Source organism: Pelmatolapia mariae, linkage group LG20 (assembly GCF_036321145.2).
Source record: "Pelmatolapia mariae isolate MD_Pm_ZW linkage group LG20, Pm_UMD_F_2, whole genome shotgun sequence".
Lineage (NCBI taxonomy): Eukaryota > Metazoa > Chordata > Actinopteri > Cichliformes > Cichlidae > Pelmatolapia > Pelmatolapia mariae.
Window position 1 is genome coordinate 32931726 of NC_086244.1, and position 27040 is coordinate 32958765.

The 27040-nt window shown below is 37.6% G+C and overlaps 1 protein-coding gene across 2 annotated transcripts; it reads right to left on the bottom strand.

Annotated features, from left to right (window-relative positions):
• Nucleotides 1–1304: 1304 nt before the first annotated feature.
• Nucleotides 1305–27040, bottom strand: LOC134618681 (oxysterol-binding protein-related protein 2-like). Of its 2 annotated transcripts, none has more exons than XM_063464183.1 (14): nucleotides 26934–27040; nucleotides 12799–13172; nucleotides 10300–10426; nucleotides 9636–9711; nucleotides 9054–9188; nucleotides 8642–8739; nucleotides 8346–8528; nucleotides 8070–8177; nucleotides 7406–7495; nucleotides 6998–7118; nucleotides 6406–6531; nucleotides 6183–6306; nucleotides 5662–5752; nucleotides 1305–4922 (listed from the first exon to the last, which is right to left on the bottom strand). In XM_063464183.1, exons 2-14 carry the CDS (start codon nucleotides 12833–12835, stop codon nucleotides 4820–4822), a joined length of 1419 nt encoding a protein of 472 aa, XP_063320253.1. In that variant the 5' UTR covers nucleotides 12836–13172; nucleotides 26934–27040; the 3' UTR covers nucleotides 1305–4819. The 2 variants fall into 2 exon arrangements, with proteins under 2 accessions (XP_063320253.1, XP_063320254.1); XM_063464184.1 differs by lacking the exon at nucleotides 26934–27040 and adding an exon at nucleotides 26228–26289.

Sequence of the window (27040 nt, forward strand, 5' to 3'; positions counted from 1 at the left end):
ATTTAAATGCAAGTCATTAAAATGAAAAATGGAATGCTTCAATTTTCATGTTTGCACGTGAGAGAAAATGGGCCTTATTCACTTATATTTGCATATAAATGTTCTCACTCTGCACGCAAAACACATATGCAAAATTCCCATTGGATTCATAAAATCTGCACAGTAGCCTGTTTAGTGCTTAACCACCATCCCATCATTTTCATTTCCTCTGAGATGCTCACTGTGACTCAAATTTATTTAAAAATATTAACGTTGAAAAAAAGACCCCAAATACTGGTAATGTTTTCCACGACAGAGCCAAAAAATTAACTTGTGTGGACATCCAGTAATAACAGTCACTTGGAATAATTTTTTTAAAGCCTTTTAATTTTGTTTTGTTTTCTTTATAGTACGTGCACTTTTTTTTTCATGATTTGTTTAAATCATGTATGGTGTCTTTCCCCATTGTAGCCTCTCAACATCTCCTGTGATTGGCTCCACGCACAGCTGAATCACAGTCTTACATGTGTAGGATGTCATGACTGCTGTTAGAAGCCCACTAGAGTTAATGCTGTACTTGTCAGCGCTCAAAAAGTAGTGAAAATAATCCCCAGTTAAACACGCCCACTAGGAAGAGTCATCTTGTCTCGTGCTGCAGGGAGCAAGGAAACATGCATGCGCAAAAATGTCATTTATATACTACTAACTTCTTTTTTTTAACCCTCTGACTTTCAAACAAAAGTACTTGTTTTGCAACCACGCAGGTTCTCCTTGCACAGGCATCTCGATATCATCTTTACTTTTGAGAAGGATGTTATATCCATCATTGATAGTAATACAGCTGGATCACACAGTCTTACATGAGTAGGTTGTCACAACTGCTGTTAGAAGCCCACTGCAGCTAACCTGCGGTTAAATATACACCCACTAGTAAGCATCATGTGCTGCAGGGGACAGGGAAATGCCCACACAAAAAAAAAGTGCTAGTTATATACCACTAAAATCGTGTTGTTTTTACCCACAGATTTTCAAACAAATATACTTCTATAGCCTCACAAAGGATCTCTTCTTGCAGGCCTTTAGAATGAACCCATATTTAAGGCATCTCAGATGACGGCATCTTTGATAGTTAAAAACTAGCAGTCAACACAGAATGAAAGCTTTCATCCATTAATTCTCCGGGGATGCTACAGGAGTGCAAAGTCAGTCCTTGCTCATGCACGTTGTTTCATTAGGATTTTATTAGTAGACATTTTCCCCATTCACAGAATCTAACAAGCTGTCCACAGTATGGATACAACCCCTTACAGACCCCTCCCCCCCTCCCGACTTCAAAATAAAACATCTGGTTGTCACCAAAAACCGTTTAAATACTATAAAAATAAAATCAATTGCACAAATATGCCATTTTGCTTGCGATTACTTCTGTGCAACACTTTTACACATATATTACATCGACAACCACATGACACAATCCAAGAGAAATAAAATTCAACAGAAAACATTTTCCTTAATAGAAAGAACCAACAATCAAAGCAACATAAAATCCTAGAATTAGTTAAATAACGTGTATTAGTTGTATAACTGGTAGAGCTTGATGAGCACTGATGAACGTGACGGTTACATGTGTTTAATAGTTTTCGCCAGTTAGTAGTTTACAGTAAAAAATTACCAAGAATATTGTGTCTGTTTGGATTCATGTACAGCTGCAGAATTTGGTGAGTGCTTGACTTTAGCCTTCTGTGATGGCGCACCGGGAGTAGTGTTTGTGCAAAAAGCTTTTTAATAACACAAAACAAAAAAGTGGGGTTTTATTTTTTAGGTTGTTTTTAAATGAATGTAAAGTTCTGGATTGTACTGGTGAATTTAACCCAACATGTCCTAAATATGTTACAGATACTGTACTGGCAAGTAAATCAGACAGATGTAACAGCCACAGTCAAAGGTTCAGTGTTCAGCTGGTGAATGTTTGCTTCAAACCCCGATTAGGCGCTCTGCTCCTTCCTAAGCAAAACACAGGCATTAAGAAACGATTTTGCTACACAAGAGAGAAAAAAAAAAATCAAGTCATTCATAAAACACCATAAATAACACACAAGTTAAAAATGGAAAACAGACAAGTTCAGGCACTAAGCATGACACGGTAATCCATTTAAAAAAAAAAAAAAAAAAAAAATACAAATAAAAGTCAAATTAAAGATGTGACAACACAGCTACCTGTAGTGACAAGTAGTACAAATAGGTTTTAGATTATCTGGAATGTATTAAACTAAGGCTGCAAAGTCAATATATAAAAAGGTACATCTCACTACTCAAAAGTGAAGGTGTGTGTGTGCGTGCGTTCAATGTGTCGCTGCGGGTGGGGGGGGGACGTTAAGCTGCGGTACAATAACAGACACGTGCAAAAGTTGCATAGGGTTGGTGCTGCAAGCTAAATATTCATGTGAAAATGTGATTTTAATACAGAAACAAAACGAAATGTGATTAAAAATTAGATGGGTGCCATAACGTACTGGGAAGGGTTCGACTTCAGCAGAACGCATCTGTCAAACAAAATTAGTACTAACTTAACGATGTTAAGTTAGTACGCATATGTGAGAGTTGTAACCTGTTTGTTCTACATTTCTCACTCGATCAAAACCGCAGGGTGACTTGAGCTATGCCTAAGTGTTTTAATCAAAAGTATTACAATGTTTAAAAACTTTAACCTTTTAATAAAACCTCAGCATAGCAACAGAAGCCTAAAAATTAAAAAAAAGAAAGATTGTGATTTCATCCCAGCATTCATTTACCAACATGTCTGTATCCTAGAATCTGAAGGGAAATGTGAGTCCTGCTCAGTGACAATGCATTGAAATGAATAATGAATGGATTAAATGTAGAGTCACACTGTTGTTGATCTCAACACAAATCAAAGGGAAACTGCACAACACAGTGGGCATCATCTCAAGTTACCAATTTCTGGGACCCTGTTGGGACACTACCAACAATCCAAAAAGTCTACAGTCTTTTTTTGTGTGCCAACATTCATTAGAGAAGTTCCGGCTTCCCCCCCCTCTTCACTTTAAGAAATAGTGTTTCTGCTCAGCACATAAGTGTAAGAAGCAGCCTGCACAGACACAAAAGACTACAATCATCACTGTATCGTTTCTGGTTGTTTTGTTGTCCTATTATATGAGTCGACGCCAAGTTAATCTGCGGTCCGTTAACTTATCTGTAGTCGCCATTTTTCTCCAGTTTTTCCCGTTCATGTCTGCTTATGTCACTTTGTCCATGAATCCATCCACCCAATCCTACCATAGAACACAATTATCTAGAGCTGCATTTGATACTCTGATTACACCGACAAGTTTCTTCTATGACGATAGTGAGATTTATAACAATCCAATTCCTTTAGGCTCATATTTTCTAATTCATATCCGCACAGAAAAAACACCCTCTCCTGTTAATATGGCTTTTAGGTGCTTGTACGCATTTATACACTGGTTCACACAATAGATGAGCACATACCATCCCTGTAATATTTACTTCTAGCCTTTTTGGACTCATCTTTAGTTCACTTGTTAAAAGAACGAAAAAACAAAAAACGACTGAACAACAGTTTCATTCACAAGCAGCTGCAGATCAACACCCTTATCCTCTAAAGTCACATGTTAAACTGGGAAAATGCAACCAATATGTACTGCTAAGCCGTCTTATAACCTGCCAGGGGTAAGTGCAAACTTCAAACGTCAGCATCTTAAAAACTTAAAAGCAAGATGCAGAAATCAGACGATGGAATACTTGCACCTGTGTGAAACCAAATCGCGCATCAGCCGGGTTATGCATGTTGCTAAAAGGTAAAAGCAGGGTATTCAGCTATTTCCATGAATATCTGAACTATTTGTTGCTTTTGTTTTCCTGATTCCAATTCTGTTTTTGTTGTCAGGGAAATGTATGCTTTATAGTAGTGATCTTTACTCATTTTAATATTTTTAATCAAACTTTACAAAATTATTGGAGACTATCAGCAGATATTAATCATTTTCAGGATAAGACACATGGACAGTAATGAAGTCTTAATAGCATTTGATTTGTTTTGACCAACATAATGATCACTCATAATTTGCTGCTCAAAGAGTAGTATAGAACTAATGTATTCTGAGTGTTTAAATCTTTAAAATTTTGCAGAATATTTAAAAAAAAAATAAAAGAAAAAGAGAGAGAAAAGAAAAAACAAAACATCCTCGAAGTCCATCTTCAATTCAAAGAGCATCAGTGTTCGTCTGCATCCATGTATCCATCGTTGTGATTGTAAGGTCTTGGTCATCATTTTTACTTTACTCATTTATGACACGTGAATGTTTTTAAAATGCTGCCATCAAGAGTCTTGGCGGGCAGATCCTCGGAGCACAGAGTTCAATAGCAAAGATGTTAAACATTCAGAACGGACCTGTGAGGTTTTTGAGTTGTTACCAACTCTCTGCCAGAGGGATTGGCCTGGAATTAAATGGCCATTGTGCTCTAAAGGGTGCTTCAGCAGGGAAACAGGAGATGTTTGTCGATGATGGAGAGTAAGACTTGGAGATAATATAACAACTTCTCTTAAGTGTGTGTGTGTGTGTGTGTGTGTAACCTACAAAACCCCAAAACAACCAGTTTTACTGAAGACTCGGCAGTCAACAACGTTCAGCTTCTTTGTATGCATTTCCAATCTGAGTTGGTGTGCCTTGATGATGATTTGTATCATTTTATCTCCAGTTAATGACAGGGGGGTAACTGTAGGTTACAGATATGGTGGAGGAGGAGGAGGAGGAGGAGGAGGAGGAGGAGGAGGAGGAGGAGGAAGGCAAGTAGGTTTTCAGTAGATATCGGGCAAGTCTTGGTAGTTCCTATTGAAGTATCCACCAGTGTAGATCCAATCCTGGGAGCCTGTGTATGGATTGGTGCCCATCTGGAACCACCTAAAAGATCAACACAGGTTACACTTCTGTAGGGATTTACTATGGCTTTGGTCTTAAGTGTGTTACCAGTTTCTTGATATAACTTTTACAATTAACCTCCAAGAATTCTGTGTATTATTTTCCACCTGCATTTCCCTGTCAATCTGTAATCTTAACAGCTGCCCTTCCTTTCTGCGTCTTCAGCCTGCAGCTCTTTTAATCCATTATTCAGTTCAAAACGTTCTTCATAAACTTCAGTTTTCATACGGTATAAACAAATAAATCTGATCAATGATTAGTGAGCTTTAAATATACAGACTTCGCTTCACTGTATCCGTTTCCAGCCTTTGTAATAAACTAAGCGGATGTTGGTAGCTTCAATTTTAATAAACAGAATGAGAGTGGAACTCTATCAGTCAAAAAAGGAAGTAAGTGCATTTGACAAAATGTCCATTATGTAAATAATATTTTCTTAACACTTGCAGTAAGCTACATTCCATGTTGTGGCCGTGGGCGAGGGTAGGAATGTAGATTAACCTTTATGTTAACAGATTCTCCTTTAGGGCTCAGCTCTACTCTTAACAACTAACCAGAACAGTTTCTGCACCACTGCAACAATCCCCCTGCTATTCTCATGTACACTGGACATCTAACAGCATCATGAAAACTTCATTACTTTTGGTATATTTTGAAGCTGTTGTAAAGGTTACCACAGAAAAATTTATTAAAGTGGATGCATGTGTTAGTGTGCGTGTCTCACCTAGTAGACCACTCCTCATCTCTCTTGGCTCTCTCTTTTCTGGCAGCTCTCTGTTTCTCCTCCAGTCTTTCCTTTTCTTTACTGGCCTCATCTTCACAAGAACAAAGAGTCAAACGGTTTCAGATTGTAATAAAACAAGTAAAAGACTTGTGCTTATTTACCCCTTTAATTTCATTTGTTTCCATTTTTCTTTAGGCACCTGTGGCACTCACTCACTTTGGATTGGCACAATACCATCAACATCCAGCAGGTGGAAGCATTGACTTATTATTGCCAATCCTTTGCTTTGAGCAGCAGAAGTAAAACATTTGTGGTTTCTTTTCTTTATTGGTTCTGTTTTGTTTTTTTGTTGTTGTTGTGTTTTGTTTTACTTTCAAAGAGTGATCATTCTAAATGTTGTCTTAAACATCCACATAGTGATAGCTTACTGGTTTTCTTTTTAAACAACAGTTCTGGGAAACAAGTTATTGAATGTCAGCCAGAGACACATTCAAATTTCAGATCAGATAAAAACTAATTACCCATGTTGCCGTTCTCCATTGCTCTGATGTCAGGCCTGAAGCGACAGTCTGTGTGGGGCAGGATGGCCTCCATGCCGGGCTCCAGCTCATTCAGACACATCGCAAAGTTTGTGAAGTTGTACATCTGGGAAACAGAGAAAGAATAAAAGATGTCAAGAATGTGTGTGTTTGCGTGTGTGCGTTCTGGGCCACCAATATGGATGTGTAACTTTATTTTTGATACCACAGAAGAGTGTGCTGGTCTAGAGTCTATCCTCCATAACAGAGTGCTTCCTGGTACAACAGACACAGTCTCTTGGACTTCGGGCATGTCATCTGCGTCATCGTTCTCAGCGCCCTCAAGTTCATCCTGTGAATGATACAACTCACTGTAACTACTGGACCAATTGATAGCATCAGCAGAGACTGAACGCTGCAGGCACAAACAGTTACCAGCGAGATCAAAGCTTCTGTCAGTATCTGTTTATTTCCAAACCTGCAGTTTGGAGCATTTGCACACAACTACAAATAAATGAGCAGACTAAAAGGGGGAGAGCTGAAAAACCTCTGCACTGATCTACACAAGCTTGTTGGTTTACCTAGATACGACCACACAGATTGCTGTGGACAATAACAGGAAATCAAGACAGAAGAAGAAAAGGAAATATGACTTAGATGAATTTAAAAAAAAAAGAAAGAAAGAAAGAAAGAAAGAAAGAAAGAAAGAAAGAAAGAAAGAAAGAAAGAAAGAAAAGCCCACAGACCGGCACTACACTGTTGTTTTTTTTATGATTTCTTATTGCAGATGTAAAATATTAGTTGCACAGGTTTCTTACATTTTTCTGCTTTTTGTTGTCTCCTTTCTTCTCAGACTTCTTGTGTGCTTCATAGGCCTGAGGGTCGACACTCCACATGCATTCAGTCCATTTCCCATAGATGACAGCAAGCTTCTTTTTACTGGATAGAAACGGAAGATGAAAACGACAGTAAGAAAATGTGGCGGGAAAAGGAGCAAAAGGGCAAGACACAAAAAGTTGGAGATGCAAGTGGAGAGAAGAAATTGTTAGAAAAGGCAAAAAAAAAAAAAAGGAATGTAAAAAAGAAAATGGTCAATAATAGGAGAAGAAAAGTACAATGGAAAATGAGATTGAAAAAAATGAAAATGCATTAGCATGTCTTTTTAAACGTTTGAAGACAGAAAGACTCACACTGTAGGTGACAAACCAGTTAGAGTAAACACAAACCTCTTGTCTTGGATGTATCCCTCCACTTTGTGTAGCTCTTTGCCAAACATCCCACAGGGCTTGAAATTCAACACACATTTGTCTCCAGTACTGCAGGAAAAATGAGACGAGCCAATTAACATCTCTTCACTGGCAGGGCTCATTATAGTGAATTAAACAGACAAAGCAACATTATTTGACAATGTTATAAAGTGGTGGATTTATCATGCAATTATACATTCATATAAATCACTTTGCATGACTATTTGTATAAAAGAGGTTCACGTTCAAACCCTGCTGTTTTGACAACAGTTAGTCAGTGCAAGTAAGGTTCACAGTTACTAGCATGAATCTGTTCAACTGTGTGAATAAGACACAGCACGCTTAGAAATAAGAACAATAAAAGCTTTGCACTGCTTTCCTGGAAAAATAAATGTTGAAGGAGACGTTGTTTGCCTGTGAAGCCACACAGAGCATAAGCAGGCTGGTGTCTAGTATTAGACTAAACAAGGAAGGTGCACGGCAGGAATGGAGAACTGTGGGTAAACATTTGTTAGCCTTACAGTGTTTCATCTGAACTTGACTGCAATCATTTCCTCACTCTAGTTATAGGGAAGCATTGTGATCAATACAGGTTAAACACTTCTTAATATCTAGTTCTATCATGCAAGCATCATTTAAATACCTGTGGTTGACTATTTCTACTGTGCCATACTGTTCTATCCACAGTTTTCCCAGTATGACATTGTGTACACAGCAGTTAGGGTTGCTCCATGTGTATGCCTCCCTGTGCCTGGATGAAAATTGCAGGGGGGAAAAAGGAAGAAGAAAGGGGAAAATAAGAATGAAGGACAAAGTTTTAAGAGGGAAAGGTGAAAAAAAAGACAACACAATGAGAAATCAGTTTTAGATTAAAATAAATGAATAAATAATTTAAACGAAAAGATTTTAAGTGACCAACTTGAGTAGCTCTAGTGTGATAGTCCCTTTAGGCTCTGCCTCAACGCTCTTGCCCCAGAATTTAAGTTTAGGGTAGATGGAGCCGTGGAACACGAAATCCCCAGCCAGGCTCTCTGCATGAAATGCACTCACTGGAGGATGATGGGATACCTGCTCAGACACTATTCGGAAACCCTGGTCCTCTCTGCAAGAAGCAGGGGTGAAAAGAGAGAGTGAAAGCTAACTGGTAAAACAAAGTGACCTCACAAAAAACGAGAAAGAAAAAAAGCAAGAAAAAAAAAAAAAAAGCAAGTGTACCTGATAAGTTCGTAGGTCTCTCCCAGCAAAGGATTAAAGGGCTTTCCAGTTCTGTCCCACTGCGACGCAACTGCTGACACAGCAAAAGCAGCTACTGCCTAAACAGAAACAATTACAGACCAAGTTAGCATGTGCGTATGTGTCCAAGTCATCTCTTCAGTATGTCTGTTAGTATGAGGAGAAGGAAAAAACAAAACACTATGTCCAGATTATTTGCATTTCATTTATGATATTCGATTAGATAATTTTTTTGGTGGCTCTACTACAACCATTCAAAGCAATGGACAAGAGAGGTGAAGACAGAGTGTCATTGTGTGGAGCTAGGGTGGAGTGGGTGGAGAAGAGTGTCAGGGGTGATAGCAGAGAAACATGGTAGATGACACAGGAAGTGTGTGTCCACGTCTCTCCCTACCCGCATGCGTTCTATGGAGTCGGACATTGAGGAGGTTCTGTTGATGAGGTAAGTGTGTTCCATATATTCCGTGATTCTCTGCAGGAAGCTCAGCGGCTCGTTGAAGGCAATGGGCATCGTTATCTTGGACAGTTCCTGTTTAACATTAAGATAAAAGCTGAATATACTCTATTATATCACAAAAACTGTAATTATTGTGCCACAGCAGCCAAAGCACTAAACACTAGTTAAACCACAGGTTAACTAGAATAACTCGTAAAATACAATATGACTAAACACAGTAGTGCATATAAAGGGGGGAAAAATGGGAAAAAAAAATACACTAAACTATAATGGAAAAAAGATAAATAGAAAAAAGCTCAATGTCTACCTAACATATACTACTGAACCTCTAAAACGTTTTTAAAATTGTGGTTTTAACAAGTAATTTTATGTAATACATTTTTCTTGTTTCAGTTTATCTGTGTGCAAATTAAAAACTGTAAATACTGCCCAATATGACTATGAAAACCTCTCTATGAAAGCCTTTCACGTACAGAAGAGAAGCTCTTAAATCGCGTCTGATAACCAGCGTGCCCTTACCAGCCCAATACATTTCTTCAGGATACTCCACACACTGATATTGTTTCTGGAAAACATGGGTGCAGGGAGAGATGTCCTGAAATGAAGAAGAAAAGAAATATCCAAGGTTGCAGATAAGAGATTGCGTGTTCAGGTTTGTTATCAGGGCAGAAGATAAAGAAATTCTGCACGGAGATAAGAACAAGTAAGTGCAAAGCCAATTCATCTCACCTCTGTTCACAGGAACTAAAGCCAGTCACCTAACTATCCTAAAATTCCTACTTGGTAATTTTCCACTGACATCTTAAAATTTATAAAAGGAAATTAACTCAAGTAAACACACCACACCTTCACATATAGGTCACTCAAGTCAGCCCCACACTGTGAACAACAACAACAACAAATCTCCCCCTTTTTTTTTCCCCTCGTTATTTTTAAGTTTAAAAATACGTCACCTTTAAACTGCTGCACCCAAAGAATTAGGACGCACCACCTTTTTTCAGAAATTGCAGCATTGTGTGCCTTTCTGTGTATGCGTTTTGTATGAAACTGAGCCATTACAAATTGTGACCCTGCCCAAAAATGTTCCACTTAACTCAATTGTTTTTGACCAAGAGCGTACTTATCCACAAATAAACAAGTACACACACAGCAGATGGAATGCGGGTGAGGAATGCAGGAGTACCTGTGTTTCTTGATGCCATTTTCTTGTGGGACTGATCCATTGTTCTTCTGGTTGCTGCTGTCAATCCCTTGTGCATCTTTGAAACTGGCCTCCGACAGCCCCTCGCACGACTCGTCCGATTCCAGGCCTGTGGGAGAAAAAGAAATGTGGCATTCAAAGCAAACCGACGTCACAGATATTCGCACCATATCGTCTTCTTTACACTTGTTGTAAACTAAGAAACCTGGGACAACAACAGTAAACTTGTTTGTGAGGTAATAACAATCCACGTCTCAATTCAAACTTTTCACATAAGGAAGCCTGGCCACGACAACATAGGGCCACATTTAACACAAATACCTTTCGGCATTATTGCTCAACATGCAGGAGAGCATATTATAAGGAGAGTCATATTCTCCATCATAATCTCAAAAAGGACAGATTGTGAATATCTTGCATCTCGTCAGTGGATTTAACAAAAAGGCAGACGTTCATGGCGTGGGAATGAGAATGGGCTGGAATAATCTGCAACGTAGTACTGTAGGGTGGAGTTGTGGGCAATTCAAGGTGGTGCATTAACAAAAGCTTAAAATACACTAATGACTATCATTACTCAGAAAACACACCTAATCAGGTGTCAGGTACAAAGGTGCATTGTTAGTATCGTCACATAAGTCACAATAAAATATTTTATTTTAGTATTGAGACGTCTCAGCATTTAAAAAAGATGGAAGGAGGAACAAAGTCTGTCTAAATTAAATGATCAGACACAAACCCAGCTAGCATGTTCTACGTTTCTGAAATCTGGTTAGTTTCAAGCATATTATTAGATTCCCCAATCAAAGACAGAGCCTGCAGCTTGTATTAGTAAATATTTGCAGACGTAATAATGGTGACAGGCAAGTTCCACGTCCTGAGAAACAAAATGTATTGCACAGTATGAAACTGACTCATTAAATACAGGATGTGCATCACAAAATTATTTGTCACACATTAGTGTTGACTCATAGCCAGGGTTGTGAAACTTTAAATATTCGATAATCTATTTTCATGTATTATATAAGCTGCACTTCAACCATGTCTTTCAAGCTTCTGTAGGTGCTATGAAGGTGTGCCTCGGGCAAATCATCAAGCACATTAGTAATATTTTTAAAAATTCATAGTTACAACAAAATATTTGAGGCTAAATTAAGAAGAGAAAAAGATGCTAAAGCCAAGCCAGATGATACCTGATGCTACCACATAAATAATAGATCAGCCCTGTTCTGCATCTGTCTCAAATTACTAAGATGATCATAACAATGACACAAAGACAGGTGCAGGCACACACACAGCCCTTTTATTTATACCTGAATGGAAATGACTTGCTAAAGTGACGACGGCCTTATAGCAATGGCTCTACGTCAACATGGGGTAATCAAACAACAAAACAGTGATTCTAATATTTATTAACAGAGAACACCACCCTGCCTGCCCTCTTATCATCCTTGCACAGAACGAGCTGTTAAATAAGTGGCTGCACTGCTAATTTATCTACAACAATAAAGTGTTTGCATGCTTTTGTTTCTCAGAGTTAATATTATAATCATATTTCAGCATTCAATGCTGAACCTACACATGCTGACTTCATTAATCCTGAGATTTTATATTGTTTTGATGTCTCCTAAACTTGAGGTAGATCTGCCTAGAGTAAACAGTTCAAAGTTCATCTCTCATGAGTTTCCAGGTATCCGCTTCCAAATACCCAGAATGCTTGCTCACAAACCCCAGGCGAGTCACCACGGCTGTACTTTGTAATTGTAAATGGGTATTGCTTGATATTAGACCCTCACCTGGACTGTAACATTAGGCTGCACAAAATCCTGAGAGTGCTGACTTCAAGGACTATTAACTGCTACTCACCAAAAAAATAACGTGAAAATACTTTTAAAAAGAGTTAAGTCTAGCTGGCTTCCTCAAATAGGTTATCAAATAAAAATGTTACATTGCTGATTTGGGGCAGTCATTACTATCCCACTGACACCAACTTTGGCAGTTTGTACCAGATGAAATTTCTTTGTGAATATAATACAGACACACAAGTATGAACCACACACCCTCCAGGCTGTTGTTGATATCACTAATCATAGCCGTAAGACAGCCAACCTCTGAATTATTCAACTAATCATCAGACTAAGGCAGGTTAAGTTCCACTGAACAGCATTGTGCTTCGACAACAAAAATGGACCATCTAATTAGGAGTGGCAGTCTCTTGCAGAAAAAAAACCATGTAGCAATTTCCAGAGGAAGACTAAGACCTAAGAAAAATAATGATTACATATATACATCAGGTCTAATAAATACCAAAATGCTTAATGAAATATTTCTCTTCCTCTAGAAAACCTTTTTAAGTTTTTAAACTACCAAACTACAAAATTACAATACAGTCCTGAAATACACAAAGCATGCATTTTTCCCCTTTCTTAATAAAAGATAAACTAGAGGGAAACACATCAATAAGTATGTACATTAAACACCCACCTGTGACGGCATCGAAGAACTCATCGTCATTGCTCATCTTCTAGAGTCAAAGCTGACCAGTTGCTTAGGACAGATGTTGAACTTCTAGCACATGTTCCTTTTGGTGGCTGCTCTGAAAAGTTCCTCTGGAGGGAGACCTGTCAATCTAGGTCTCGCTTGAGTGTCAAGACAACAACAGAGCAATGTTTGTCTGATATCGAGACAATGTCCCAAATACAGCTTCACACAGATTTTCAGCAGATGGTCTGTCCTCGGAGGAATGACACCAGCAGATGTCAATTTGAGCAAATCAGCTGCTTAGTTAGCAGACAAACAGCTGATGCACTTCCAGACTTCAATTTATGTGGCTCTTTTGACCAAGGCAAATTAATATTCTGTAGAGAGAAAAAAAAAAAAACAGAAGAAACAAATATATTACTAACGATCAATATAAAAAGGTTATAACTATTGTTTACTTGCTATGTTTGTTCCCTCTACTTTTTTAAGTCAAAAGTGGAAAAATAAAGTCAACACATTAAAGTTCAGACCTCCAAAAATGTGTTATTTTTTGTTTGTTTTTTCTTAAAATGGGTATAATCCTTTATTCTCATTTTAATTCATTGTAAATGCCTTTATACAACAAGCACCTTGCACAAAGCCCCCCAAAACAAAGTTGAAACATTTTTGAAACCAAATTACTTGCACAAATTTTATACAAATTTTATGTATAAAGGCCTTAAGGATGTAAACATACTGCTGGGATCATAATGTTCTTAGGTTGCAATAATCCTGCAATTTAAGGTAATTTATAACTGAAATTGCCGTAGCCTCCACTCCCTCCAAGGGATTTCTATTTTCTTTGGAGTTGAAACAATTTGGGAGAATATAAACCATCATATGCTTTGTCTTCAAACACATGCACACAAGCCCTAGAGCAACAATTCAATGGCAAATCAGAGACCTTTGTGAGCTACAGAACGCTGTGCACAATGTCATTGCATCCTTCATGCTCCGAGTACTAATGTACTAAGAATAATCAAAATTTTAACAAATTTTCTTCCATTTCTGGAACGATAACCTTCAAAAATAAAAACAACATGCAGAGAAGATTGCATTAAGTGGACTATCTTGATGCTCTTTACAGTAGATCTAACCATCTGTTCCATCCCCTCGAAGTCTGCTTGTTCTGTCACAGTCACAGTTTTGTCTATCATGGCTTGTTGCATGAAAACAGAGATGTTTCTAGTTCAGTAGTTACACAATTGGGACACCACTGTCACAGGCATTCTGGGTCTTTGTTACCCTCTGCTTGGTACATTAGCTTCACCCAGTTTAAAAGCAAGACCCAGAATAACCTGTAACTCCCCACGTCAAAATTACCAGCCCAGAGTTTTGAAACACATTTTAACATGGACTTCAACTTTCAAGGAAGTAAAAGGAGTTGTTTAATTAGTAACTTAACCTTTAAGAAATACAATTCGTAATAACCTGAAACTCCAGTTTATTCATCTCACAGAACACAAAAGTAATGCCAACGGGTCAATGAGTGTGTCAATTAGTTAGCAAAAACCCAACCTGCACTTAAAAAGGAATTTGTTCACTGTGCTGACCATATTTAAAAACCATTTAACATGTAAAAACTCACACAATATGTAAAAAGATTTTTGTTACCATTACACAGAATATTTTCATCTGGACACTTAAAAAAAAAAAAAAAAAAAAATATCAGCTTAGTTTTACAACAACTACCACCATGTGCCTGTTCTTACCATTATTATAAGATAACATACATCATTTTATTATGACACACCCGACATGTCAAATGTTGACTCACACACGCGTGCGCGCGCGCGCGCACACACACACACACGCACACACACACACACACACACACACACACACACACACACACACACACACAGAGTAGCTCAGGAATAGGTAAACAAGGGCCCATTTATCCATTTTATCTTATCACCAATGGCTCTAAACATTAGAACTAGAATACCAGACAGATATATGAAAATTAAATTGGCCCCTTTGATTTATAAGGATGATAGAAGAATGAGGCCATATGTGAAACGCATGTGTGTTAACAACAATATGACAGATGTAATCTAGATGGCACCCTCCATTAGCAGGGTTACACATATATGCTAATTTCCCTCGGGATTAATAAAGTATATTGATTGATTGATTGATTGATATTTACTTACAACTATTACTCAAATTATATGCAATCTTAATATTTACACACCCAAAGCTAGCCAAATACTAATAAATACCAATAAATACACCTAAACAGTAAAACTAAACTCTATTATAGCCACTACATGCTTATTGGGAATGTCGCACAATTAATATAGAATAGAATAGAATTCAACTTTATTGTCATTGCACATGTCACAAGTACAAGGCAACGAAATGCTCATATAATATTATTATATGAGCAAGACACACATCCTGAGGGAAGGGGAACAGGCAAGGGTGAATTTGTGTAAGACATACACATCTCATTCCACTGTATTCTGTGCGTTTTTTGTTTTTGTTTTTATTTAATCTATTTTCCAATAAATTACACTGACACTTTTATCTACTACTGCCACAGAAAAATAACTTTTGTAGATGCCTATTGTAGGACAAGCAGTCACATGCTAGAATAAATTTTTGACTAATGAAGGCATGGCCCCATCCATCTAATGGAAAACTCCCCAATTTTTCCATTATTACCATTCTTATGGTCATAACCCCACTGATCAAGTTTTATCAGTGTTCCACCATTTAACAGCTTTTAAAATTAGCAAAGTGCCATTTGCATTTACAATTTTCTGATTTATTTTAACAGCAGTATTTCCATCAGGAGTCAAACCAAATTACCAAATGTTATCCACTGTGTTTACAGCAGCCTTTGTGAAGCATAATAATAAAATTGTTTCAGATGAAGCTATTTTGGGATATGCAAAAAAGTTGATACCTGCAGGTTACACTTAAGAAAAAAAAGCATCTCTAAACACACAAAAAATGAATATTAATTACATTAACATAATTGTATATTAAACAGTAAACCTAAATTCCCTTCTACCCACTTGCTGCTTATTGGGATCCTCCTGCAAGTAATATTAGCATGAGAGCACAGATTAATGTCTAAATAATACAGTAATGCAGTGTGACAGACCTCATCTCCAGAATTATAAAATCTTTACATACCTGCAGTGTAAAGAAAATCCTAAAAGAAATATCCAGTCTCATACAGCTGACTGATTTAGAAGATAAAAATACCAAATTCAGTCTTGTTCCCACTCTTCTGTCCTTCTACACACTCTCCTGGCCTATTTCTACACTGTGGATGGGTTTTACCTTTGCCAGAGAAAGGAAACGCCTTCAGCGCACACATGAACTTTGGCCTCTGCGTCCACAATTGATAAGGTGGACAGAATGGATGATAAACTATTATTCAAATATTCTACCAGTTAACCCAGTGTCCAACTCAGCATTTTTCTAACTTGTGAAAGGCTGGTTTAAATAAGATCTAGATTTTTTTAAATTAATAAATAAAATGTCTCTCATTTTCCTATATTCAGTATTAGAAAGGATTTATACCAACATTTTTTTAAAAACAACAAACAAACAAAGAAAAAAAGAAAAAGAAATTCCACTATAAAAAGGGAGTTGACTGTATCAGCTGATCATATCAGTCAGGAGATCTACAGGACAAACGTGATATTTCCTGTGGCCTTGCAAATCACAAACTAGGGAACTCCCAAACCTTTAAATAGTTCTGCAGGACATTTTGGAATCCCAACCGGAGGAAATCTGACTAATGCACTTGTCTACCAGGGTTTGTATCGAAAATATGATGGAAGAAAACACCACTGTCTCTAACTCACTTTTTAAAGATTGAGTCATGGTATGATCATCCTTATCATTCATATTTCAGTGCATTCATAGTCAGTGGTCTGTGAAAGCTATGTGAACATAATGTTACAGCAAATATTACCTTAAACCACTTCTTAATTGAAAGTTCAACACGTTCTCTATATAACATTCAGAGTCTAGTGATAATTTTAATATGGAATTAAATGCAGAAATATTACTCCATATTAAAACTATAGAGTCATATCAGGTTACAGTTGAGGTTTTTTTTTTGTTTTTTTAAACATTTTGGAAAGCCAGCATTCACAGGTCATAACTAAAACTGCAGATTCTGAACAAAGCTGTCAGTTAAAAGGCATGTTGCACATTGTCGTCACATCACCAAATGAATTCCCCCCCCCCCCCAAATACCTGACCACTGAACCTTATATATAGCTATAGTATACAGCAACAGAATGACAGACAAAACACGTTTTCCCAACCTTAACATCCATGAACAGAGCAAATATGACTGAAAATAAAATTTGCATATGACATTAAATGTTTTGTGCAATAGACAGGCCACTTCACAGTTTGTAATTCAACAGTGCTACAATCTCTGTCACCAGAATCAATATCCTTCACTGAAAGCTTTCTAAAATAAGGTAATATCAGAAATGGGTATCCGTCACATTTTCCTAGCTCCACTAAGGCACACAGAGAAGACAGGAAGATGACGAGTGTGTGCTTTAGTGATGGTGGCTGCTTTAGTAACTGCATTACTGACTTGATGAAATAAGCTGACCTAGTTCTCACTCAGAAAAAAAAAAAAAAAGTGGACTTACAGGTCCTACAATCATTCTTTTGTTCAGGAAACCTCAAAAGTTAATTATGACATTCAACTTTGACAGTGCAGATCTTGCTTAACTCAAATGAAATTCATTACTACAACGTAGAGCTGGGCGATAGAACGATAGCGATATGTATTGCGAAATAACTTTTTCTCGATAGAAAAATTAAACTACTGCAATAGGCCTCATCTCTCTTGTCCTCTTTAAAAAAAAAAAAAAAAAAGAACAGCCAATCCAAATTAAGTAGCGCAGAGCCGAAGCAATCACAGCCGCAGCGTCACGTCACGTGACTTGTTACATACAGCACAAGTGCCAAGGCGCACATGTGTATTTGTTTTTGCAGCCGGGCTGCCCAGGTAATGAAGGAAATGAGTTTGCCGACTAGAGAAAAATCAACCGAGAGCGTGAGCGAAGGTTGCCGAAGAAAAAACCAATGATGGTTCCAATGCCAGAGAGCTTGTCGAACGGAAGGGCCATACAAGTTCCGTAGTGTGAAGGTATTTCGGCTATTTCAAGTCTGCATGCTCAATCTCTGACTGAAAGCGCTAATTCGTCATTCGGCTTTTGTCAGACTAAAGTAACTGTTAAAACTGTTTGAAAAGCTAAGCTTTACAACAAGGAGAGATTGAGAATTTCCTTTTAGTTCTCAGTTTATTTGATATTGACAAAAGTTAGTCAATTTTCTGTTGAACTTATTATGGGAAATAAATATTTTAATTAAAACAAGCTGCTAATTATTTCACATTTTACTTGTGAGCAACGGCACATTTAAATCTTACAAATATAGTTATTTGGCTTATATCGTGATATATATCGTTATCGCCTGAAATGAAAAAAACATATCGTGATATGAAAAAATCTTATATCGCCCAGCTCTACTACAACGAATCATTAACTTTGCAAGAATTTAGCCAGCATTTCCTGATATAGCAGGCTGTCTTGGTTCTATGGAGTATATAACTCTATAACTGTGTGGACCTTTTAGTTTTCAGCCGGCAATTGATCAAATTGTATTGAAGCCAGTTTAAACCTAATCTAATTACATAATGCTTCCAGCCCTGAGCCACAATCAAGTCTCAGTTGCAAGTCTCGCAACTAGACTACTCTTATTTTGTATTTAAAAGCAACAGGCGGTATCATGTTTCCAACAGTTTACAAAGTCCCTGCAGTCAAGACAACACTGACTCGAACTCTAAGCTCATTTCTCAAACTGCTCTTTGTTCACAACCCATTAAAAAGCAGACCCATTTTATAAGGTTGGTTAAACCTATTCAGATCATAAGAAAATTTATTTTGATAGAGATGCAGCACTTGAGAAAAAGTATGACTACTGCACTCAGGCTGTAGCTGGTCTTTGTAAGATGTCCAACTAACAAATGTTTCCTCAGGATTCCTTCTCAGCATCAGCAACAATAGATGAAAGTGAAAATAAATTCTTCAAAATCACTGACAAGCCACCGTTTTTATCTGTACACACTAAAACTTGAATTTCAGTTTAAATCCATGTTTAGAAGTTTTGTTTTGCTTTTTGATAGTCTTGCATTTTTAAAAGAGCTTAGTTTTCATTCCAGAATTGTGCAGATAAATTAAACAGATTCTCACACACACACACCCACAGACAGCGAGAGAAAAAGAGAGGTATCCCATTGGCTGCAGCAAGCTCTCAGATCATATCACTCGCTGTCTCACACGCCTGTGAGCCATTACGTAACCATGACAGACATGGCACCATATGAGCACCACAACCACTCTCCTCCGTACTTTGATAATAGCTCACCAAATGTAGCCACAAAATAAGTCAGCAGATGAAAAAAATATACACAGAACAGAGAGATAAAGCTTTGGAACAGAGATAACTTTACCCCATTCCTCATTCATGTAACTAATTTTAAATACAGACCCACAGACTAAGCTTTTTTCCAGAAATATCAGGAGAAAGTAAAATAAAACTGTTATGAAACTTTCTAAATCAATAATTAAATAAAGTTGGTTAATCACCTGCTGCTTACAAAATTAGATATAGCAGTCCCCCTATCAAAGCTTGAGCTAAACCTAAAATAAAACCTTATATCATGAACTAATCCATTTCTTTTTGGATAAAATGATTTATAAATACATAGTGACAGCACCAATAAGATCTTCTCTTTTGAAGACAAAGACAGACATTTTAAAATACTTCACAGGGAACGTGCACAGTTTATCCCTAGATTTTCTAATTTTAATAAAACATGAGACACTAAAGCAATTGTTACAAGACAAGTGATTGTGTCAGTGTCAAATCGCACTCCTAGTCCTTCATTAATTACAGATTGTAAAATTTGTCACCAAATGTTGTACAAACTTACTGATGCCAAAATTCCATTCATAAGCCAAGTAATGTCTGTCTCTGCTGTCCACCGCAGACAAAAACATCCAAAGCCAAAAGGCGCATAGAGAGAGTCAAGAGACTGGCAGAGGTAGAGCCAAGGTGAAAGAAATTAAAGGACAAGGTTGCCATGCAACATACTGATACAGCATACGCGCACCTCTATATTTCTCTTTACACACACCTACCTCAACAGGGGACACACCTCTACAGATTGAAACACATACCACATACCAAGTCAGTTTCACATACAAACACGCCACTGATGGCAGAAACTGTATAGCAGACAACCAAAAAAAGCTAACGTTAGAGAAAAGTGGCACCTGAGGTAGTGCTGTACTTCTGGTGATATGGCACAAGACTTTCTTTGCTGATTAAATAGAACTGGTAAGGTAAGCTGCCACCATTTCTGTCTAGTTGTTGAATCTGGGACTTTAAGAAAAACACAAATGGTTTTCAGATACAAATATCTACAAAGGTAGGCCTGAAAATATTTGTTGCCTAGCTCCCACATTAACGTTATCATTTTATTATTTGCAGATAGAGGTACTTTACACTGTTCCCTTACTTCCAAATGGGTTGCCACAGCACATGGAACCGCATGTTTGATTTGGTGCAAATTGCCCTTCCTAAGGTTACTCTGCCATTTATCCAGACTTGGGACCAGCACTTTAAGTACAGTAACTTTTGTTTCCCTGGGACTAGATTTCTGTCCATCGGATATCTGCTAATAGTTATGTGGCTAACATTCTCACTGGCCAGGAGCCCCCACCCCAATTTTTCCTCATAGTGATTTATGGTGTTAGGATAGCCCACAAGGACAGCAAGTCCACACTGAAACTAAGAAAGCTTCTGTGCTTTGGTTCTGTTTGTGCATATATAGAGACAAGACTTCACCGTGGCAACTGTTCTGTAACCCAAATGTGGCCCACTGTTAAGAGACCTGTTCTACCACAGCCAGAAGGGATATCTAATGCAGGACTGTGTGAACTAAATGTTAGCTATTGTTGTTAATATTAGTTCCTCACATATAAGAATGTTCAGTTCTGGACTTTTTCTTGTTACTAGTCTCTGTGACACAGAGGCTTATTTCTATGAACCTGCGGTCCAGGACAAAATTATACTCTGTGCTGATGTCATTTCATGTCACTTTGATAGTTCCCAGAACTTTTCGGTCAAATAATGCCAAATGCATATTATAAGGCCACACGGATAACCACTGCAATTCACTGTCATTCATCTGATACACTTTATATAGACATCTAAATACTCAAATGTCACACTACTATTTGTGTCATGTGATTAAGTTTTCCTAGCAAAGGTTCAAGGTTAAGATGAAGGAAATGGGTTTCATCTACCATTCTGAGAGAAGGAGAAAGGATGTGAATGTGGCCTGAGAGACAACAGTGGGAACAAGAATCACAGACAGGCCACTGTGTTAGAGGGAGTTCAACAGAGATCAGCATTTTGCTGTGTGTGCTGTCTGTGCACTAATGAGTGCAGAAAAGAGGGGGAGGTGGACAGAATCGCTATGGAGATCTGAGTGTTAATAGGCATTTGTGCTCTGTAGATGTAGTTGCAAGTAAACTAAAGCCAAAGCAGCAACACAAGGAACTGAACTCTGAAAGCACTCAGAAAGTAGTGCACTACTGAAAAACAGCAAGTTACTCGGGAGGAATGAACCTAACTCGGTCTTGTTGAACGTGGTGACCCCAACCACTCTGCCTGCTCATTCCTAACTTTCTCTTCATTGTTTTGTGCTGGAGGTAGGACACATCAAGTCCTATAGAACTCTACTGGAAAATGTTTCTTTTTTGCATCTAAACATTTTGCCATTGAGCTCATAGTCACTCATTTTGGGTCATACTGAATTTATATTTTGCTAGAAAATGGGTACAATGATTTATTGAAATAGGTGCAAATACATATGAACATATAGTGTAAGGCAAAAACAAAAAAAAAAAGTGTTTGCACTATTCTAACAAAGTTTATCAGCCTAAACTCTCGCACTGAAGCCTTCTTGTAATTTCTGTCAGTAGTCTCCAGGAACAGTTCTTTAGGCTTCTTGAAAAACATTCAAAGATCTTCTTTGGCAAACAATGGGTGGATCAACTCAAAGGCCAGATGCATTTCCCTGGTCCTGTATCAGGTCTCTGCACACCATGCAGAGATATGCCAAGTTTTCAGCCAATAGCTCTTTGAGAATTAACTTGTAAAATTATATTTTTGCACCAACATCTGTCAAACTGTCATCTTTGACATTTTTTGCACATTCAACTAAAGAAATGAGAGCAAATTATGTGTTTTTGCAACAAGCTGCTGGTAACAAAGCACCTAAAGATAGCAATGTATATGTGAATTGTAAGTTTTCTGCTATGTGTAGACACAACACAGAACAGGCAAGCATTTGGTTAATGGTGACTTTAAGATTTAATTTATCCAAACTCACCATTATGTGGGTGGTCACTATTTTTCCTCTGGTCCATATTGGTTAACAAGAAAATGCCATCTCATCAGGGATTCAAACCTCTCACACCCCAAGTTCGAAGCAGTAGTTTATGATGGTTCATGATGTTTTAGTTTCTTATCTTTTCAGAAACATGTCTGTATACAGGAAAGGCTGTTATGTGATTGTCTTAAGCCCAAGCATCTTACAAAACACAAATGTTTGTACTGTAAGCCAGTACTAGACTGATGTAGAGCAAAAGTTATTTGAGCAAGAGTCTAACTGGGTGAAATGACCAAAATTAGTTTATTTTGTGTTCCGTGCTTCCTGTTTTCATCACAACCTTCATCTGTAATAAGAAAGATAGATTCTTCCAAAGAGCTGGCAAATGGAAGTAGAGCACAAGACCAACAGACGGTCTAACTGACAATCATTCACAAATGACTTTTTATTATAGTATACTGCAACTATGAAATCAAATTCAGTCTACTTCAATCACAAGACTAAACTTACGGAGTACATCCACTGACTGGAGCACTTTAGAAAAACTAAGTGCTAACATTAAAACCATTAATCCATTTACAGAGAGGAAATTGCAATAAACCACACCCAACCAGCCTCAAACATACACTTTTACATCTGATGCAATAATAATTAAAATGTGTGACGAAAGCTAAACTCTCCTATGAGAATCAAGTACAAATATTTTTTCCATGTTGGTCAGATATTTTTTATCCTTTTGTATTTCTTCCTCTTTACTGTAATGTAAAACATGTTTACAGATTATTTAAATGATAGAGTGAAAAATCTTGCCCTATAATAACAAAAGCTCCCAGTGAAACATCTGAAATACACTGAGGACTCATGTAACCTCTAGATTGCATAAGTCATTCAGCCTTAGAAGTGAGGAAGTAGGGGATGAAAAAAAATGTCCCAAACAAGCACACAAAAACTGTGGAGTACATTTGAAAATTTAAAGAAATTAGCGTACATATACCAGGGATACAGAGATGTAATTTGGTGCTCTATGTATATGAGTTTATGTGACAACGCATTTAACATCATGTTACGCTGTAATGGAACAAGTTACTTAATGACCCATTAGAGAAAGTAATGCTGCATTATTTTTAAGAAAAGTAATGAATAATATGTAATGTATTATTTTATTTAATTTCTTTCCCCACTCTTTTTTTTCGAGTAACACCCCTAACACTGATGAGGTAAGTTTCTAAAGACTAAAGGTAGCTCCAAACAAATGTTTCATTGAATTTGTTGCACTTGAGAGCTAAGCTCAATCATATGTGTAGGACAGCGCTAGTCTATCCTGTCTGTCTTTCAAATATAAGGGAGGAGCTTGTTCTCTTTATTCTACTCCTGCTTGAAGTCAAGTAAACCCCACTGGGAATAAGACACTGTTTCATTCTGGGCAGGATGCTGAACGCATAGTTTCACACACACTCTCACACACACACCACCACTGAACAGTGTGAGTCAGCGCGAATCAGCGCATACCAGTGATACCTGCTAGGAAGAAGAACCTGCTAGGAGTTTTTACCTTCACAGTGTATACAGAAACAAAGCCTGCTCAGCATCTTGCCTGGAAACTCCCTTGAACTGTCCACCCATTAACACAAACAGTGGCACTCCTGAGTTTAGATAAAACATGTGCACAAAAGCATGTTTTGTGATCAGCACTGTTTGCACTCGAGTTGTTATTTGACAGGTTCAGTTGACCTTTCTCTGCGTTCTGGCATTTTGGTAAAAAGGTATGTGGAGCCACATTTCCAATGGATTTTAGAAACAACCAGTCAATTGCACATTACCAGAATACACTTTAATTGCATTTTATAGGGCACCTACAGTTATAAATTACCAAAGAAAAAATACACCAGTCTTGTTTTGCTTTAGAGAAACTTCTGAACCATCTTTAATTTACTATCACACTGCTTTTGTTGTTTTCTTCACTGTCAGTAAACAAATATGAGAAACATAAAAGAGAAAACAAGACGCAAACCTACACTGAAAGTCAAGTCTTTACCTCATAGCTCAAATAGTGTTGTTAAGGAAGACATTCTGTTTCAGCAACATCTGTCACTGAACATCACGGATTTACTATGAATCTTTTGAGGAAATCGTGCAGTTTCATGTACCTGATGAAACTGTACGAATGACAGAATATCACAATACAATGTGATACATAAACAACATCATCTATTTTTAACGTTCAATTAGAAATTTAAAGAAAGAGACACAAAGCTGCACTAAAAATTTTATGGGTCTTCACCCATGCTCCACTTAAATGCATTTATTCAAATTCAGCTTAGTAGCAGCAACTTAGTAGTTGCTAACAGACAGACAAATCACACTGAAAACATGCCTACACCAAGACTCCTCCCTGCTCTCCAAATATGACTACTGAATTTGCATTTGCTCACCGTCCCATTGCTGCAACATTCCTTTCAGCAGTGTTGAAACCTAACTTTTGGGACATGCTTTGCAACATCTTCTTCCTGTTCCCTTAAATTTAGCCACAGAACTCAACTACAAGAGCATTAGGCAGGCATAATCTCCACTAGAGCCATTGCCCTATTTTGCTCATTTAAAAAGATCCACCAAAATTCAATGGGTCTTTCCTCTGCCCACGCACAACTGCTCCATCAAGATTCACGAAGGTCAGGCTCATAATCGTTTGTGCAATCCTGCTGAAAGACAAATTGTACTCATACATACTTTTTCTAATGTGAGAGGCAGGAAAAAAATACAAAAGCAAAACATAAACAAAACACAGATATTCCACAACTGAACGCTCATAAGCATTTATTCCATGAACACCTTAACTAGGCAACTGCTGTCTCAACAAGGACAACTGCTCGTCTAGCTCTCAAGTGGAACTACATTACTCTAAGGTAGTTTACTAGCACAGTGTAAACCTCCCCTTCCAAATGGAGTCTATTGCCATGGACACCATAGTGGGGTTAATTAAGGTACCTTAGGGAGGAAAACCCATAACTAAATGACAACAACTGCAACTCCAGAGAGGACAGACTAGTATCTCATGTAAAGATAAAAACAAAATGTGTCTACCTTCAAACTCCTGTGGATAAAGCAACAATTTTTTTAAAAAGGGAAGTTCTCTTTAATCTGAACCATACAAAAGATGATTAGCCACAATAAAGTACAGAACACAGAGCATCCTTTCAGTGCAATGTTCTGCTGGGAAACTTTCCATCCCGGCTTTTATACTTTGACAAATAAATAATTAAACTGACTCCCATGGAGCAGCACTCACTCTCCAGGCAGGACAATGCATACTGTAACACCACAAAAACTGCCAAGGAATGGTTCAAGGTACATGTACCTTGAACCATTGAAAAGTGTTGGCTGGGCCTCCAAAGTCCCAAGATCAACATATAGCAGCTATGGGAGTCCAAAAAACATAATGCACAGGATCCAAAAGATCCACTCCCATTGTACCATCCATGCAAAAATAAAAACAAAAAAAAAAACAATAACAAAACAAACAAACAAAAACACAACACCACCAACAAAAACAAAACCTCTCATTTTTTTAATGAACTATTAAAAAGGGGAACTCATTGTTCATCATCTGCTTAGATGATGTTATTTTAGTTCAAAGTTTTCAGTTCAACTTTATCAAATTGTGGTAGTCAAAACATTTGTGAATTGCCTGACAGCTATTACTGACATATCTACAAAAGATCTATATCAAATGAACAAACAATGCTAAGCAGATTGACCGTCAGTAACACAGTATCACTTCCTTACATTAAGTTCCTTAGTGACAGTGGAAATATGCAGTAGTACTACTATGAATACCACTGAGCAATATGTCTGTCAGGGAGAGTAGACAAACAGATGACTGTGTCAGAGCAAACCTTGTGTCAATGACCTAAAGTACACCAGCTTTAAAAGACAAACCTTTGTTTAATCTCTTGCGAGTCAGATGCGGATGGAATCGGGAAGAAGTCAGCCTGGCGGGGAGATATTCCCAATGTTTGCTGAGGCAGTGAAACGTGATAGGAAATGACTTTAATCTGCACCTTTACATAAACTCTGCTGCTGCTGCAGGTGAAGAAAATGTGACGGTTTTGATCTGAATAGATGTTTTCCTCTGAAGGACTCCCTCACACTCAACCATCAAGAGCTTTTTACCAGCAGTCATAACACGGAACTTGATTGTTCTGCTTGCACTGACAATACATTAAAAATACTCAAATAATAATTATATTCTAAATCAATTAACAATTAAACCTTCACTGACAACTTAAAAAACACCCAGCTCTGACAACCCATCTAATAAATGCTACTGTAAACTCTATGCTTGCTAACATAATAGCATACACTTTAACTTGCCAAATTTAACATGTGACGAACTATACAATATTTCTAAATGAGAACAATGTTTTTAAATCATTGTTCCCACACAACAAACTGACAGTGCCGAGGCTGGCCGGAGCTTTTTGACAGCTAGCGTTTTACCATTAGCGGGCGGGCTAAAGAAAAATAAGGTGGCTAACTAGCATAGTTAGCCACCTTTTTGAATACAGAGGGCAAAGCAAAATTTAGGGCACTGAAAAGAAAACATAAGACCATAGAAAGACCAACGGAATATCCGTCATCCTACCTGAGTGGCGTGAGCAGGCTGAATATATCTGCAAGTCCAGAAAGATGAACAAGAATTTACTGTGTAGCCTCAGCTTGACACAGAAGCGGAAGTAGCTGGCAAATGGG